The 18,047-nt window shown below is 42.5% G+C and overlaps 1 protein-coding gene across 1 annotated transcript in view; it reads left to right on the top strand.

Annotated features, from left to right (window-relative positions):
- Positions 1-17,691, top strand: part of mapk1 (mitogen-activated protein kinase 1) — a 114,910-nt gene extending 97,219 nt beyond the window's left edge. The window contains exons 5-9 of the mRNA XM_068055354.1: positions 2,379-2,493; positions 4,034-4,165; positions 6,421-6,530; positions 13,267-13,409; positions 15,778-17,691. Of these exons, the coding sequence (XP_067911455.1) occupies positions 2,379-2,493; positions 4,034-4,165; positions 6,421-6,530; positions 13,267-13,386 (477 nt within the window). The 3' untranslated portion in view covers positions 13,387-13,409; positions 15,778-17,691. The remainder of the gene's footprint in view (positions 1-2,378; positions 2,494-4,033; positions 4,166-6,420; positions 6,531-13,266; positions 13,410-15,777) is intronic.
- Positions 17,692-18,047: the final 356 nt, after the last annotated feature.

The following is an 18,047-nucleotide window of genomic DNA, read 5'->3' as shown; positions in this document are numbered from 1 at the left end:
TTGAAATTAAGCTGAATTGTTTCTCGGTAACAGCAGTCCAATTGTGTGACTTCCCCATAGGTGTAATAATTCCGTTGTAATTTATAAACTTCTGCAGTTCCATTGTTCTTCCTGCAGTCTTGAGTAATGTCTGGTTGCAGAGAACACAAAGTCTCCACAGTTTTAAAATGCTGCTTTTGTACCTTTTGGAGCATCAACTGTCAGTGAAAACCCAACCTAATCATTTATGTGCCTCGGTGGTTGCTGAGAATTACTGTAATTAATTCTGAATACTGAGGGCATTTTTGTTTTGTTGCAAATGAACTGTCTTTCTGTCTTTTCTGTGCTTGTGAAAATCTGCACAGCCTAGAGGGCATCCACCCTGTTCCTGCTGCAGGACACAACGTTCTGCTGTGGGTCATGCCTGATCCCCACAGAGCACAAATCATAAGAGATAATGATTGCTGTCAGCAAGTGTGGCTGATGAAAAACAGGGTGAATGCTAAATTTAATGAATTATAAAACATAAATTCCAGAAATCAAAAGAAAAAATAAATGCTGGAAATATACCTGAGAAAACCAAGGAGGTTGGAGAGTGCTTTTGGTGTCACCTTGATGACTAACCTCTGCTGAAATTAGTTTGTCTTTTCTCCCTGCATATTTCCAGCATTTTCTGGGTTTTTTTAAAACTTGGAAGACATTTAACATGTTAGAACAGGGGTAAGGTTCTGTTTTGGTTGATGCTTTCCTGAGGGGCTGGAGTATGAGGAGAAAAAGTGGTAAGTGCCAATAACGTACTTGTTCTAAATGAGCAAAGTTCATAAATGAGTTTAGTGGGTTTGAATTCACTCTGGTACAGTAATGTATAATCACTGCAGGATTACACTCCAATTTTCTGATCACCTTTTGTTCAGTGTTTGAATTCCTGGTCAGTAAGCTGCTTTCTCTACCTGTCATGGTTTCTGCACGTGGGCCATTGTTGACATACCAGCAGTTTGAATCTTGAATTGGGAGTCAAGTATGAAGGTCCCATCATAGGCAACTTGACATTTATGTATCTGCATTTTCTATCAAATTTTCTAAAAAGTTTTAGTTTGCTTATTTACAAATTGAGTCTGTCTGAACATTGGGGAAGAAATTCAGTATTTATGTGCTGGCCAGCTTTAAAGGCTGCTGTTTGCATGTTTCCTAACCCTGGATACAAAAAACACGTTTCTAATGGTATGCTGGAGAAGGTGTAATGAGAAATGCTCATTAACCCAGTGTACAGCAGAATGGTGCCCAGCACCAATCTCTCTCAACTTGAAAATGGAGATTTCTAACACAAAAAATTGCAGATTGTCAAACCTATCCTTTTTTAAAAAAAAAGTCAAAAACTGATTTTGGAGTCCAGGCAAGTGGATTGCAGAACAGTAATAGTAAGCTGGTATCTCTCTTCTGTGCACAGTTCTGACTTCTGTGGCATTGGATATGCCACTTCCCAATAACCAATTGATTACTTTCTTCCCCTCCCCCCTGCCAATCTCCCCCCACTTCCCGTTGAAGATGGTGACTTGGGCTGGGGTGTGGTTTCATGGGGACTGGCAGCACCTCATCAAATGGCTGCTTTCGTTTGAGTCTTGACATTGTTCGGCTATTTGACTGGATAACTGAATTCAACTATATCCCCAGTTCTGATAAAGGGTCACAGACCTGAAACATTAACTCTGTTTCTCTCTCCACAGATGCTGCCAGACCTGCTGAGTATTTCCAGCACTTTGTTTTTATTTCAGATTTCCAGCGTCCGCAGTATTTTGCTTTTATATCCCCAATCTTGCCTACCTTCTGGCAGGGCAGAGAATGCTGTCTAATTTATGAAAAATCCATTCCTTTTCCTTCCTAACCCAGAGGCACTGTTGCCAGTTTCACTGCCACTGCTCCAGGTAGAACCATCAAACTGCCTTTGCTGAGCCAAAAGCAGCCTTCTTGATCTAATGGCTTGTTAAAAAGCAACATCAATAGTAACGTAGGAACAAGTTGTTCTCTTTTGTAGTGACTCATGCTTAAAACTGAGTGGTCTGTAAACTTTTCGGAGTTCTAAAGTGTTATGCAACCGATTAACTGTTCGAATTTGTGTTATGTACACGTGTATTTAACACTGTACTTCATAATCTTGTGGCTGCCACTGCCAGTCTGGTTTAAACATCACTTGACTTGGAATGGCAAGGACAGCGTGAAATTAAATGGTTGTTTTCTGCACTTCTGTGATAGCAATCATAAGGAAAGTTAAATACTTAGTGGTATGGGGTTCAGGATTTATTGCAAAAGTACTTGAAGTCTGTGTTCCGGGTAGTCTGTTTATAATTTAGTTTCAATGTATAAGTCTGAGAATGTACACTGCAGTTCTGTTTTACTTGCAGGGGTATACCAAGTCAATCGATATCTGGTCAGTAGGCTGTATCCTCGCTGAGATGCTCTCCGGTAGACCCACCTTCCCAGGCAAACACTATTTGGATCAGCTCAACCATATCCTTGGTAAGAAATACAGAACCTTTTTGTCTCTCTACTTAGAAGACATATTTATATTTGAGAGTAAACTGCCTTGAAGCCCAATAGCCCCACAGTATTTAATTTGTAACTGTAGATCTTTCCCAGTGGCCCTTAGTTGTGGGGGGGTGGTGGTAGTGAGGAGGCAAGAGGACAGTTTAATCAGGGATTTTTCTGATAAGTTTTTCCTTTTTCCCTGAAATATGTTAAAACTTGCTGGAATACAGAGCCAGTGTCATCCTTCCAGTATTTTTAACCCAAGTGGCCTATCTTCACGTGTGAATCTTGATGTGAATGTTTGCGAGCTATTGGACCTGGGGGGTATAAAGAGGGAAGTGAGAGTGCATATGCATCATAGCCAAGCTCTTACCTGTCCCCTCCAGAATTCTACACATTTCCAGCAGGGGTTACTCAACAGTGATTAGGATTGGGAACCGTAACTGGATATTTTCACAGCCTTTGTCCCTTTTTTGAGAAACGCTGTTTTCAACTTTGTACTTTCCATTATGTGCTAATCCGAATCATAGTATATTTAATGATGGGTGCAGTAATGTGGAAAATGGATGTTATGCATACATAAGCAGGTAGTGTATTAAAGGAACAATGTTTCCTTAATGCTTTCTCAAAGCTCTTCAAATGTCTCGATTTTGATATTTTGCTGTACAGACTATTTGATCTGCTGAACCTTTATAAATCATTCGTTAGGCCTCAACTGGAGTATTGTGTCCAATTCTGGGTATCACACTTCAGGACAGATGTTAAAAGTCTTGAACAGAGTGCTGAGGAGATTTACTACTAGGGCTGAGTGACTGCAGAGAGACGAGAGAAGCTGGGATTAATATTGAAGCAGTGAAGGTTAAGGGAAGATTTAATGGAGGTGTTCAAAATCACAACGGGTTTGATAGAGTAAATGAGAAACTTTCCACTGGCAGGAGGGTGAGTAAGCAGAGCACACAGATTTGAGATAATTGGCAAAAGAACAAAAGGTGACGGTGAGGAGAATTTTTTTACACAGCGACTTACACACTGAAATGCACTGCCTGAAAGGGTTGTGGAAGCTGATTCAGTGGTAACTTTTAAAAAGGGATTGGATATATACTTGAAAAGGAAACATTTTCAACTCTGAGGGAAGGGTAGGCGACTGGGACTAATTAGATAGCTCCTCAAAGAGCTGACACAAGCACACTGGGCAAGTAGCCTCTTTCTGTGTTGTAAGATTCTGTGATTGTGGAGGGTATCTCAGCTATTGTTAATCCTGTCCTGGCATTGAAATTTGGTTCAGGGGTCTCTCATAGTCCAGGGTCCCTGAGTCTAGTTTCAATACCCAAACTGTCACTCCAGCTGAGATCAGCTAACTTAAGGCAGGCTAGTGATTGAATATGGTATCTTGTCTGCATGGTTCAGTGCCACACCACATGGTATATTTACTGGCTAAGCTGCCAGTGAACTGTACTTTCCAATTCTTTGATGCCCAGTCAAACATTTTACTCTCGCGAAGAAGTTCCAATGTCACCCACTTTGTTTTTAGGTATTCTTGGCTCGCCCTCTCCAGAAGACCTGAACTGTATAATCAATGTCAAAGCCAGAAACTACCTGCAATCTCTGCCTCACAAGAACAAAGTTCCTTGGAACAGACTGTTCCCCAAGGCTGATGGGAAAGGTAAGAATTAGCACATAGAGGGCATTCAGGAATGTGCCTGCAGATTTGCATGTATTACTCAGCTTGAGTGAGACTTGAAGGGGATCTAAAAGTTGAGATACAGAGAACAAGTCAGATTCTTCTTTTCTATCTAAACCTGCAGTTTTCCTTTTTGAAGAACTGTAAATGACTATGGATTTGTGATTTTGCTTCTGGTCTAAGTAGAAGTGCCTTTTGCATAGCATGGGAAGGGAAGGTCACATTTAGGATGTTCCAAGAGCCAAAGATCCTTTGATTTGTCCTGTTGATTACTTGGATTGGCCTCACTGTTGCAGTTTACATAGGATTCGTGCAAAGAATGAAGAGGAGTTTACTAAATGCTTAACTGTCTCTCTCGGGAGCAGACCTTTGGAATGGTGAGCAGGAATCAATATCCAGTTTCACTAGGGCATTAGGTCCATATCCATGAATCGAGGATTCACTGTTCTTGCTTTGCACAACTCACTATAGCAGTCCTGTCTGTCATTTTCTCCTCCCTGTCCGTGCGAATTGAGATTCAGTGACCCAGCTGAAATTAAATTGAATGCACTGGAGATTAAAACCTGGGACTGTTCTGGCTTGTATGGTTCAACTCCGCGTTAAATACTTTGATCAGTTGACCCATCAACGAAACAGAATCCTTTCTCTTTCTGAACCAATTAAATAGCCTTTTTATTATTAAATGTACTGCATGTACATTTGGGATAATTTGGGAGTGACTAATGCCACATGAGAGAAAACGAAGGAGAGGTGCATCAAGTTCACTGCACCCAGGCATGGTGCAAAGGCACACACCTCTTCCAACCATGAATCCTCTTGGGAGAGGCAAGAACATAGAAAAACCCATAGCCAATTCAGGAATATCTCTGGAAAATCCTCTGACTCCCCAAGATAAACAGATCTCCAGGAAGTTGCAATAACTCCTAGCTCCAAATAAAGAAATCCTAACTACCTGGCAACATATCGTGCCGGAAATACTCAGCAGGTCTGGCAGTTTCTGCATAGAGAGAAAGAGTTGATGTTTTAGGTCTGTTACCTTTCATCAGAATAGATCACAGACCTGAAACTTCATCCTCCATCCATTCTGTGTCTCCTCTCCCCACACCCACTTGGTGAGTGACAAAAGGCCAGTGATCCCCTGACCCCTCCAACCAGATTCCTGCTTCGCTGTTTTCCTCAAAGGCATTTTGTGCTTTAAAGATTCGGGTTTTTAAAGAAAGAAACTGTCTGTTTGCCTCGCTCTATTTGTGTCTTTTTCAATATCTCCCAGCTTAATGCGTATCTAAACTTATAGAACACCAAAAAAAAAGCTGTGACGTGCATAATCAGATGACTTTTTTTCTTCTTGAGTGCACATGCAATATAAATTTTACTTCAGTGAAACTTGGAAATTTGTTCCCTCCAAAATTATTTGAGAAACTGCAGAGTAGAAAGCACGAGAAGCCAAAGAAAAATATATCAGCACACCTGACCTGATTACACAATCCAATTCGGCTAAGAGTCACCGTGCTAGGCAAAATATCAAGACTAAATTCAGGCTGTTGAGAGATGCGGAGACCTTCAGATGAAAACTTTAATTAAGGCATTAAGAGGCACGAAGATAATAGAATGGATAAGTTTGATTGTTATTGTGAAATATGCAATTTTGAACTTTGTCCAAATGTTTATTTTGAATGTTACAAATTTGCCGCTGAAGAAAAAAAGGCAGGAAAAATTTCAAAGCATTTTGTGACTTGCAGGAACCTAGTAACCCAATTGTATAATCAATGATTTATTTACAACGACCCCATTATAGTTGTAGACATAGGAACTTGTAATGAGAAAATTTGACACCATAATTTTTTTTATTCGTTCATGGGATGTGGGTGTCGCTGGCTTGGCCAGCATTTATTGCCCATCCCTAATTGCCCTTGAGAAGGTCTTGGTGAGCTGTCTTCTTGAACCATTGCAGTTGTTGGGCTGTAGGTACACCCACAATGCTGTTAAGGGAGTTCCAGGATTTTGACCCAGCGACAGTGAAGGAATGGCGATATAGTTCCAAGTCAGGACAGTGTGTGGCTTGGAGGGGAACTTGCAGGTGATGGTGTTTCCATGCATCTGCTGCTCTTGTCCTCGTAGGTGGTAGAGGTCGTGGGTTTGGAAGGTGCTATCGAAGGATATAATGTGACAACATTGTGCAAATGGGAAGTGCGCAGAGAGGTAAGATTTTTAATATAGATGTTTTCATTTTGTTGCAGCTCTGGATCTATTGGATAAAATGTTGACATTTAATCCACACAAGAGGATTGAAGTGGAGGCAGCTCTTGCTCACCCTTATCTGGAGCAGTACTATGACCCCAGTGATGAGGTAGGACAGTGTATATATTTGTAAATAAAAGCAAAATGCTGCAGATGCTGGAAATCTGAAATAAAAATAAAATGTGCTGGAAAGTACTCCGGTCTGGTAGCATCTGTGGAGAGAGAAGCAAAGTTAACGTTTCAGGTCAGTGACCTTTCATCAGAACTGGCAAAGGTTAGAAATGTAATAAGTTTTAAGCAAATAAAGTGGGGGTGGGGCAAAAGAGAACAAAAGGGAAGGTGGTGATAGGGCATAGGGTCACAGAATAACTGACAAGGAGGTCATTGGGCAAAGACAAAAAGTGTGTTAATAGTATGGTGAAAGACATTTTTGTTGAGTAAGGAAGATTATGCAGGGTTGTGGGGAGAAGGTGAGGGAATGGTATTAGGTGAATTGCTCATTCGGAGAGCCAGCACAGATGCAGTGGGCCGAATGGCCGCCTTGTGCGCTGTAACAATTCTGCGATTCAAACTTCTAATACGTTGTCTGGGCTGCATTGTGAGAACATGGAAGTGTAATGTGGGCATTGCAGGTGTAGATGGGGAAAGTTGTTTTTGATTTGCTCTTGCTAGTTGTGTCATGTTGCAGTCTGTGGCCAGGTGCATACTTGAGGGCTTGACTAATTTGCGAGTTCTTTGAGGAAGCTTTCAAGCTGTAATGGAAAGAGAGAGAGGGACCTCCACTTATGCTCTGCTCATGTCAGAGTCCAGTTGCTTCTCTGCTGCAGACAAAACACCAGCTCAAAACTACAGATGGGGAGGAGCTTGTCACATGACAGTCACTCAGTGATGCAAACATAGCAGTGAGCAGTATTTCTGTTTGCTGAAAAGAGGTAGTTCCTTTAAACTTTCTGGGTTTAGGTTCTTGCTGAGGAATTAGCAGACATTTTGTCTCCCTTCTCACAGCATTGCAGTGTAGGATACAGGGTTGCAAATTAGGTAGCCAACTTAAGCTGCCAGCAAAATCATCCTTTTTGTAAATAAATTCAGATCTCCAGCCAGTGGATTAAAGAAAATTATCATTCAACAAAGCACATTGGCGTAACAGTGGTACTATTTTGAAGAGCATGGGAGTTCTCCTGGTGCCCTGGTTATTACTTATCCCTCAACCATCATCACTAAAACACAGATTATCTGATCATTTATTTCATTGTTATAGAATCATAGAAAGTTTACGGCACAGAACGAGGCCACTTGGCCCATCGCGTCTATGCTGGCGGAGAAACGATCCACCCATTCTAATCCCACTTTACAGCATTTGGTCTATAGCCCTGCAGATTACGGCATTGAGGTGCATACCCAGACACCTTTTAACTGAATTGAGGGTTTCTGCCTTCACCACTCTAGCCAGGCCCCTCAAAATTTTGTACACTTCAATCAGATCTCCCCTCAGCCTTCCTCTTTTTCAAGGAGAACAACCCTAGCCTATCCAATCTGTTAGTGGAACCTTGCTTTGTACAAGTCAGCTGTTGCGTTTTTCTATCTTACAACAATGGCTACATCTGAAAAGTACTTTATAGGTTGTCCAGCTATTGACTGTTCATTCACTGTGATGTTTCTGCAACTACCAATCAGCTCCACCACATCTATTTCTCTACCTTTGCCCTGGTCACCCTGGTAAGGTCCTCATCTCTGCTCCATTCAGGGACAATACTTCAACAGATTGGGCTGTCAACTGGTTTAATCATTCACTGTCAGAATAGCTGGACCAGGCAGGAGTATACACAAATTCTTAAAGGTAGCAGGACAGGTCAATAAGGTGGTTAAGAAGGCATATGGCTTGCTTTCCTTTATTAGCCGAGGCATACAATATGAGAGCAGGGAGGTTGTGCTAGAACTGTATACAGCACGAGTTAAACTTCAGCTGAGTACTCTGTACAGTTCTGGTCACCACCTTATAGAAAAGTTCTGACTGCACTGAAGAGGGTGCAGAGGGATGTTGTCAGGACTGAAAAAAGTTTGCTATGAGGAAATATTGGATAGGCTGGTGTCCTCCTTGGAACAGAGGAGGCTAAGGGGTGACTTAATTTGTGGTGAATAAAATTGAGGGGCCTATATAGAATAAATAGGGGTGACCTAGTTACCTTAGAAAAAGGGTCAAAAACCATGGGGCATCATCATCATCATCTTTGGCCTCCTTGTCTCGGGAGTCAATGGGTAAGCGCCTGGAGGTCAGTGGTTTGTGGAGCAGCGCCTGGAGTGGCTGTAAAGGCCAATACTAGAGTGAAAGACTCTTCCACAGGTGCTGCAGATAAAATTGGTTGTCAGGGCTGTCACACAGTTGGCTCTCCCCTTGCGCTTCTGTCTTTTTTCCTGCCAACTGCTAAGTCTCTTCGACTCGCCACACTTTAGCCCCGCCTTTATGGCTGCCCGCCAGCTCTGGCGATGGCTGGCAACTGACTCCCACGACTTGTGATCAATGTCACAAGACTTCATGTCGCGTTTGCAGACGTCTTTAAAGCGGAGACCTGGACGGCCAGTAGGTCTGATACCAGTGGTGAGCTCGCTGTACAATGTGTCCTTGGGGATCCTGCCATCTTCCGTGCGGCTCACATGGCCAAGCCAGCTCAAGTGCCGCTGACTCAGTAGTGTGTATAAGCTGGGGATGTTGGCCGCCTCAAGGACTTCTGTGTTGGAGATACGGTCCTGCCACCTGATGCCAAGGATTCTCCGGAGGCAGCGAAGATGGAATGAATTGAGACGTCGCTCTTGGCTGACATACGTTGCCCAGGCCTCACTGCCGTAGAGCAAGGTACTGAGGACACAGGCTTGATACACTGACTTTTGTGTTCCGTGTCATTGCGCCATTTTCCCACACTCTCTTGGCCAGTCTGGACATAGCAGTGGAAGCCTTTCCCATGCGCTTGTTGATTTCTGCATCGAGAGACAGGTTACTGGTGATAGTTGAGCCTAGGTCGGTGAACTCTTGAACCACTTCCAGAGCGTGGTCGCCAATATTGATGGATGGAGCATTTCTGACGTCCTGCCCCATGATGTTCGTTTTCTTGATGCTGATGGTTAGGCCAAATTCGTTGCAGGCAGCCGCAAACCTATCGATGAGACTCTGCAGACACTCTTCAGTGTGAGATGTTAAAGCAGCATCGTCAGCAAAGAGGAGTTCCCTGATGAGGACTTTCCGTACTTTGGTCTTCGCTCTTAGAGGGGCAAGGTTGAACAGCCTGCCACCTGATCTTGTGTGGAGGAAAATTCCTTCTTCTGAAGACTTGAACGCGTGTGGGAGCAGCAGGGAGCAGAAAATCCCAAACAGTGCAAGTGCGAGAACACAGCCCTGTTTCACGCCACTCAGGATAGGAAAGGCGTCTGATGAGGAGCCACCATGCTGAATTGTGCTTTTCATATTGTCATGGAATGAGGAGATACTTAGTAGCTTTGGTGGACATCCGATCTTTTCTAATAGTCTGAAGAGACCACGTCTACTGACGAGGTCAAAGGCTTTGGTGAGATCAATGAAAGCAACGTAGAGAGGCATCTGTTCGCGTCATTTCTCCTGTATCTGACGGAGGGAGAACAGCATGTCAATGGTCGATCTCTCTGCTCGAAAGCCACACTGTGCCTCAGGGTAGACACGCTCGGCCAGCTTCTGGAGCCTGTTTAAAGCGACTCGAGCGAAGACTTGCTGAGCAGGGAGATTCCAAGGTAGTTTTTGCAGTCACCGCGGTCACCTTTGTTTTTATAGAGGGTGGTGATATTGGCATCGCATATGTCCTGTGGTGCTGCTCCCTCGTCCCAGCACAGGCAAAGCAGTTCGTAGAGTGCTGAGAGTATGGCAGGCTTAGCACTCTTGATTATTTCAGGGGTAATGCCGTCCTTCCCAGGGGCTTTTCCGCTGGCTAGAGAATCAATGGCATCACTGAGTTCCGATTTTGATGGCTGTACGTCCAGCTCATCCATGACTGGCAGAGACTGGGCTGCATTGAGGGCGGTTTCAGTGACAACATTCTCCCTGGAGTACAGTTCTAGGTAGTGCTCAACCCAGCGGAACATTTGCTTGCGTTGGTCAGTGATTATGTCCCCTGATTTAGATTTGAGGAGGGCGATCTTCTTGATGGTGGGCCCAAAAGCTCTCTTCATGCCATCATACATTCCTCTGATGTTTCCGGTGTCTGAGGCCGGCTGAATATGATTGCATAGGTGTTGCCAGTAGTCATTTGCGCAGCGCCTGGCTGTTCCTTGTGCAGCGCTTCTGGCTGTTTTAAGTGCTATGGATGTTAACTCGCTGGGGGCTTTCCTGTAGTTCAGCAGTGCAATACGATTAGTGGCTATGACAGGTTCTAGCTCTTCAAAATGAGATTGAAACAAGTCTGCATTCCACTTCACACGTTTGCCATAGGTGGTCATAGCTGACTAATAAATGGCGTCTCTGATGTGGACCCACTTGGTCTCTGCATCCCCTGTGGGAGTGTTTTGAAGGGCTTTTTCAAGTGAATTTAGAAATTTTTGAAACAGCTGTGGATAAGAAATTCTGCTCGTGTTGATGTGCGGGTGGCCCTTCTGCTTCGAGTGATGCAGCTTCTTTGGTTTGAGTCTAACCTTGCTGCACACCAGGGAGTGGTTGGTGTCGCAGTCTGCACTGTGGAAGCTGCGTGTGATTTGAACACAGTTTAAGGAGGCTCGCCTTGTAAACAAAGTAATTGGGAGAAGGATTACAGGGGAGATGAGAAAACATTTTTTTTTCACTCAGATGATGGTAGGGACCTGGAACTCACTGCCTGGAAGGATGGTTGAGGCAGAAACAGTCATCACATTTACAAAGTACTTGGGTGAATGCTTGAAGAGCCATGACCTGCAGGACTACGGACCTAATGCAGGAAGGCGGGATTAGCTGTTCGTCGACCAGCGCAGGCACAGTGGGCTGAATTGCCTCCTTTGTGTTGTAAATTTTCTACAAAATGACAATTGATTAAAGGAAATGGTGTAGCTATTGTGTACAATAACTTGTATTTGTATAGCGCCTCTTAACATACTAAAATGCGCGAAGGTGCTTGACGAGCTTTCTTGAACAAAATTTGACACCAAGCCACAAAGAAATATTGCGGCAGATGACCGCAAACTTGGTCAAAGAGGTAGGTTTTAAGGAGCGCCTTAAAGAAAGGAAGACAAGTAGAGAAACAGAGCTTTAGGTAGGGGATTCCAGAGTTTAGGACCCAGGCAGCTGAAGGCAGAGCTGTCACTGGTGAAATGCTTAAAATCAGGGCTCAAGACACCAGAATTAGAGGAGCACAGATACTTTGGAGGGTGTGGAGCTAGAGAAGATTACATGTCAGGAGGGGCAGGCCATGGATGGATTTGAAATCAAGGATGAGAATTTTAGAATTGCGACGTTGCTCAACAGGGAGCGAGTTCGGTCAGTGAGTGTCTGGGTGATGGGTAATTGGGACTTGGTGCAAGTGAGGATATAGGCAACAAATGACCTTGTTTACAAATAGTAGAACATGAGGCCAGCCAGGAGTGCATTGGAATAGTCAAGTGTGGAGTTAACAAAAACTTGAGTGAGGGTTTCAGCACCAGATGAGGTAAGACGAGCAGAGTCAGGTGACATTACAGAGATGGAGGTAGGTGATCTTAGCGATGGCACAGATATGTTACCAGAAGCTCATTTCTGGGTTAAATAAGATGCCAAGGTTGCAAACAGTCTGGTTCAGCTTCATACAGTTGTCAGGGAGAAGGATGGAGTTGGTGGCTCGCACTCAGTTTGTGGTGGGGACTGAAGATACAGTGGCTTCAGTTTTCCCATTATTTAGTTGGAGGAAATTTCTGCTCATCCAGTGGATTTCGCACAAGTGGTATGAAAATTGAGGCAGCAGAGGGGTCAAGAGAGGTTTTGTGGTCATCCGCGTACATGTGGAAACCGATGCAGTGTTTTAAGATAACGTCACTGCCGGGCAGCATGTAGATGAGAAATGGGGGTTCAAGGATAGATCCATGGGTACATAGATTTTCCAGACATTTGACAATGTGCCATGTGTGCTTGTAAAAATTAAGGCTCGTTATGAAAAGGAGTGTGACGGCATGGCAAAACAGTAGTTGATGAATGGTTGAAATAAAACAAATGCCGGAAGCACTCAGCAGGGCAGGCACCATCTGTGTAGAGAGAAAATATATTTGGGTATTTAGCACAGAACCAGGAAAAAGGGGGTCAGAGGAAAGAACAAAGGGGAAGGTCTGATGGGGTGGAGGGCAAGGATGATGGTGCAAGTCAAAAGGGTTGGTAGTGAGACAAGTAAAGAGGAGGAGGGAAACATGGAAAATCTGGCCAAGAGGCGCGATAGCTTCCATGGTTTGTGAATGTGGCAGAGAAAGGTAGGTAGGCAGTAGAATGTTTGGAGACTTTGGAGAGCGAAGGAAGGCTGAAGATGGATGGGCAAAGATGGGTATTTTGAGGAGTAGGATGACAGGTTTTGAAAGGGAGGAAGCTGAATTTAAAAAAAAAAGTTTAAAGGAGCATTGGGAATGCGTGGGCGAAGTGCTCTTTGTCAGCAGACGTATGGTCAGCTAAATGGTTTCCTTCTGTGCTGAAAGATTGAGTGACGCTACAGCTTGATCTACTGTGGAACCATTTCGTATTAAGTTTGGGTGCTCAAAATGAAAGACTGGCCATACTCCTGCAGTTGCTTTGGGATGATGTGTAGCACAGGAGTTCCTCTAAAGCGAATGGGACATAACAAACAAATAGCTTTTAATATTTGTTCCCCCAGAAGTGGTATTAATTTGTTGTGTGATTTCAGCCTATTGCAGAAGCACCCTTTAAGTTTGATATGGAACTGGATGACCTACCCAAGGAGAAGCTGAAGGAGCTGATCTTCGAGGAGACAGCTAGGTTTCAACCCCACTATCAGCATTCCTAAACTACAAGCGCCCTTCCATACAGGTAATCTTTCACACACAACCACTCTTGTGCACAGTTTGGTGATTAAACAGTTCACAAATGTTAAAATTTTAGATATTCAGTGAAGTCTCTATTGGTAATAAGTCCTGTGCAAAAACAGAACTAATTCTTCCTCACTCAATTATCCTCTAATTTTTTAAGTTGGAGTTAGCTCAACTTTTCTAAGAGGCTCCAGTTGCTGGTTGATTTCTTGAAAAGAGTGACCTGTTTCTAAAAAGCCATCATTTATATTCATCAATATGAGTAATACCAATGATTGGGAATGGGCTTGATTCTACACTCGGCATTTATTGTTCGTATCAAGCATCCTGATCACATGTAGTATGGATGTTTTATTCGCTCTATTCTAATCCAGCTCATCCCAGCCATGATTGTTTTCACTTCCCACATCACCCACTCTTGGAGCTTCTCTGAGAATGGCAGTATAATGCGAGTGTGTTGAGGACCAGCTTTCTAGCTAAATTGTATCCATACTTGGTGCAATTTGAGTATGCAGAAATCATTCTCCCTTAACTGGAAAAGGGTTTTATGCTCATGGCAAGGAAATTCAGTCAGTCAGTGACTTGAACCACCTTGCTCTAACTTCAGTATTTTGTGTCTGTTGTCATGAAGGTGCTTCCATTAATATTTTTTGAGGATCTGTATTTAGAAGACTGTGGAAATACCTGAGGAGATGCCGGGATTTGTTTTTTTTTAAAGGGTTACTGGAAGGGCACTTTTTTTTAAAAATCTCTTCCTGGAAGAGACAATGGAGTGCTAAATAAACAAGCGGCCTTGCTGGCTATTGGAGTTGTTAAGAAGTCACATGGCTAGGGTTATGGCTGTCATGAGTTTTTGGCTTTCTGTTTTGGGGCTGGACTGTTTTTGAATGGTCAGTTGGGGTATAGCCTGCTGAGAGAAGCGCCAACCAACTCATCCTGTTCCACCTCTTTGAGAAAGCATGAGAATCCAGTGTGAGAGCTGGAGAAACTGATGCAGCATTTCTCCTGAGAAGCTTCTGGAAGAGTTCCTCTCAACATTTCCTGAACAAACAGCTTTTGAAAGATCCCAGTGACACCCATCTACGTGTACCAGGACGCCAGACCAAAAGTCATCTGGAACATTCCATATCTTTTCCTTTTTCTTGAAGAATTGAAAATAATTTGGCCAAAGTATTTTTTTTTTAAATCGATCGTTGCAGAGCCAGTTTTTTCAATTTTGTTTTTCTTTAACTGGTGTGTGCACGCGTGTTGGGTTATTTTAGAACTGTGTTGAGCTTTGCACCTTTATTAAATAAGTCTTGTTTTAATTATCAATTTTGTTTATTCTAAGAAACCTGGTTGGTGGATTTTTGTTCTGAAACTAATATAAAGTATGTTATTGGCCGTATCGGTAACAGTGAAGTATCAGTGGAGTAGTGGAACAAGAGAAATCGTAGCAATCTTAGATTTTCCTACCGGGGCCTTCAGAAGGAAATTCTTCGCTGCAGCATTATAAAAAGTGATTTCTTAGTCCAATATAAGATCTGAAGGTCATTCTTCACAAACTTGCAGAAGGTCCCTTTGAGCCAGTGGCTTCAAATGACCTTCACTTTCTTGCAATTAAAGTTAGTTGCTGTGCTAACTCTGGTTCTGAATGTTGGCGTAAGGGAGCTTCACATTTTACTCATCTGCATTTTATTTTGTTAGCTAATGTCATTTTTAAAACCTTTTGAGGTTTTTTGTTTGTGTTTCAACTTCCACTTTGTTCGATTTGGTCATTGGGATGTCTAATGGAGCCCTTGATTCTGACTTGATTAAATTGAGCATGAACAAGATGTGACATTGAAGAGGCATCCAAAGACCAGCGCAACATGCAGTTATTTAAGAGGACTGCAAAGGTGTAAAGCATCAGGTAGGTTTTGGGGATGAAAGTGCCTAGGAATAATGGGGAACTGGTCTATAAAATTCCTCTCCTGCTTTAGTGAAGACAGAGGGGGATTTCAAATTCACTCATTAAATATTTAAGTGGTGTAATTTCAGGGCTCAGATTCATTAGTGTAAGCTGAAGTGGCACAAGTTGCACAGTGCAGACTGAACTCTTCAATGTAGTTTTAAAATAGAGCTGAGATTGTGTATTTTACAGTGCAGATTAATGACTATTAGTCAACATTTGCAATAAAAAAAAATGTTGAAATCAAACAAAAACACCAAATGCTGGTAATGCAAGCGATGGGTCAACAGCTGAAGCATTAACATTACTCAGATACTAACTGTCCTGTGCATGTACCAGCATTTTTTTCTGGACCTCAGGACATTTCCTTTGGGGCCAGGGAGGGAGTATACATACATCATCTCCAATGTTGCTAATTTTCAGTATGTTGCCTTTCTAGGGCCAGGACTGCAGGACTGGACATGCTCAGAGTTCGTTTGTTTCTAACTCCTCCTGAATCCTGTCTCGTGCATCTCAGCTTATTCATTGTACTCTCTCTTAAAAACTCTGCCGTGGCACCTGTAACAGTGGAGATTGTCCATTCGGGAAGCCATGGTGTTTTTTTGCTTGCTGTGGACTCTCTCGACTTGGAGACGAGAATTCACACTCCGGCTGTATTGATGTTTGCAAAAAAAAGTCTGAAAGATGTACAGCCAGTGCACACATACTTAGTGATCTACATTCTATGTAACTTAGCGATGGTGTTTGAAAGAAAGCAGGACTGGCTTATTGAACTAATACATTAAAAAAAATGATAGACACCTTTGATTTCAATAAGCACTTCAGTTTAGCTTTTTTTAAATGCACTTTGAGAAATATCAAAATATAACTGATCATTCAGTATTACAACTGCTCAGTGTCTGGTCACATCAATGAAAGGTCTGTCGTTTCAAATCTTTGAATGCATTTTGTGGGATTTCTAAACATTGCATGTTCCTTTTGAGATCCCCCAGGCCTAGTGAAGTGTTTAGATTTCCAATGAGAGGAAAAAGATGTGACTGTAACCTGCATTCTTTTAAACCAGTGTTGCTCTGTTGGTTGGTTGTATAGATTGTGTGTACACTTTAAAGATGGCTGCCCTACCAAGGTGGCTCCCTCACTAATAAGTCTTTTATAGATTTAAAAGTAAATTACTGGTGTATATCCCTGAAATGTTATATAATGTTGATGTATATCAAAGACACTATTGTGTTTTACTCTGGTTTTCTTTTAATGACATTCCATTCAATGTATTAAAAAAACTAACTTGATTCCATTTCAGAAGCTTCGACTTGATAACACAGTTCCGAATTTAAAGTCTTACCTGGTCCATAAGAGGGTTCTGCCTCACATTGTCCTGTAGCAATTTTTTGTATTACACAGTAATAACTGGCTCTATCAGAGGAAGTATAAATGGAGGATGCATTAGGTTGAAAATGTTTGAGCAGTTGTGAAGGAAGCTTCAGTGAGTGGGTCTCCTTGAGAGCAGCTTAGAATTCTAAGGCCCTGTGTGCTTTTGCCATTGAGAACGAAGGGTGCCGTAAAGATTCCTGTCCCTTTTCTGTGTTCGCAGAGTGTTTGTGGATGAAGCCTGTACAATGTGGAGCTTTCTTAGCGATATTTGAATTCAAAGTGCAGTGCCTGATCCTTAGTCTCAAAACCTATTGTGGTGACAATTGCCTTGTACAATTTACCGTGTCCAAGCATGACTGTTAAGCTTTGTATACAAAGACTGTCCAAGTGCCACACATACATACACATACAGACACTTACTACACACACACACACACACACACACATAGTATGAGTAAATCTTATTGCTTCTCCAAGCTTCATCCTAATCCTCTCATCGGTTTCCTCTCTGGTTTGCTTCCTGTATAAATCATGTAACAATTAGCTTTGTTCCTTTCTTTAAAAAGCCGCCTTTTGCAGACTTTGTGATGTAACTGTATAGAGCACTCTGTTTCTATCATGTAACTTGTTCAGTTGGCTTTTTTGTTCTGATTGGTCTAAACACCTGATTATAATAAATGGAAAAGCGGTTATTTTTAAAAGAAAAAAAGCCCTGCAACAATAGGTGTCAAAATGTGATGTAACCGCATAGACATACCTGATTGTATTGTGACTGGTATTGGATTAAGCATATTATATATATGGACAAACTTGTAGGTACAAAGATTTATTTTGCCTTAAGTTTTTTTTCAATGTTATATATGTAAACAAATTTTAACCTGTTAATGAATGTTCTTTTTGTTTCTGGCACATACAGCTCTTGTAAAATTCTTTAAATCGGTGTCTCCCTGCATCTTTTAAATACAGTATGTTCTATACACAACTTCCAACAGTGTGGGCGACTAATCTCTTCAGTCCTCTTCCTTTTTCTATGTTGTATATGTGTCCATCAGATTTATTTTAAGTTCTTGTTTCTCTGGTCTCCTGCTGCTGGACTTTCCAGTTCACTGGAAGTGAAGAATAGGTGCAGTGGTTGCTGCTTTGTGTTTGCTCTTGATGGAATAGAGTTAGGGTTACAAAAACGAGAGCTGAGTGGGGTTAGTGCAGACCCAGCCAAAAACTTACAACGGTGTAATGGAGCAGATAGTAGCCCGGTGACCTTTGAAACAGGGTCCACGTGCGAGAGGGTTAGCTGAAAGAGTCAAACGTGAGCCGAGCACAGTTTGAAAGAAGCCACGT

Source organism: Heterodontus francisci, chromosome 23 (assembly GCF_036365525.1).
Source record: "Heterodontus francisci isolate sHetFra1 chromosome 23, sHetFra1.hap1, whole genome shotgun sequence".
Taxonomy (NCBI): domain Eukaryota; kingdom Metazoa; phylum Chordata; class Chondrichthyes; order Heterodontiformes; family Heterodontidae; genus Heterodontus; species Heterodontus francisci.
Note: the sequence above shows the minus strand (reverse complement) of the source record. Positions and strands in the feature narration are given on the sequence as shown.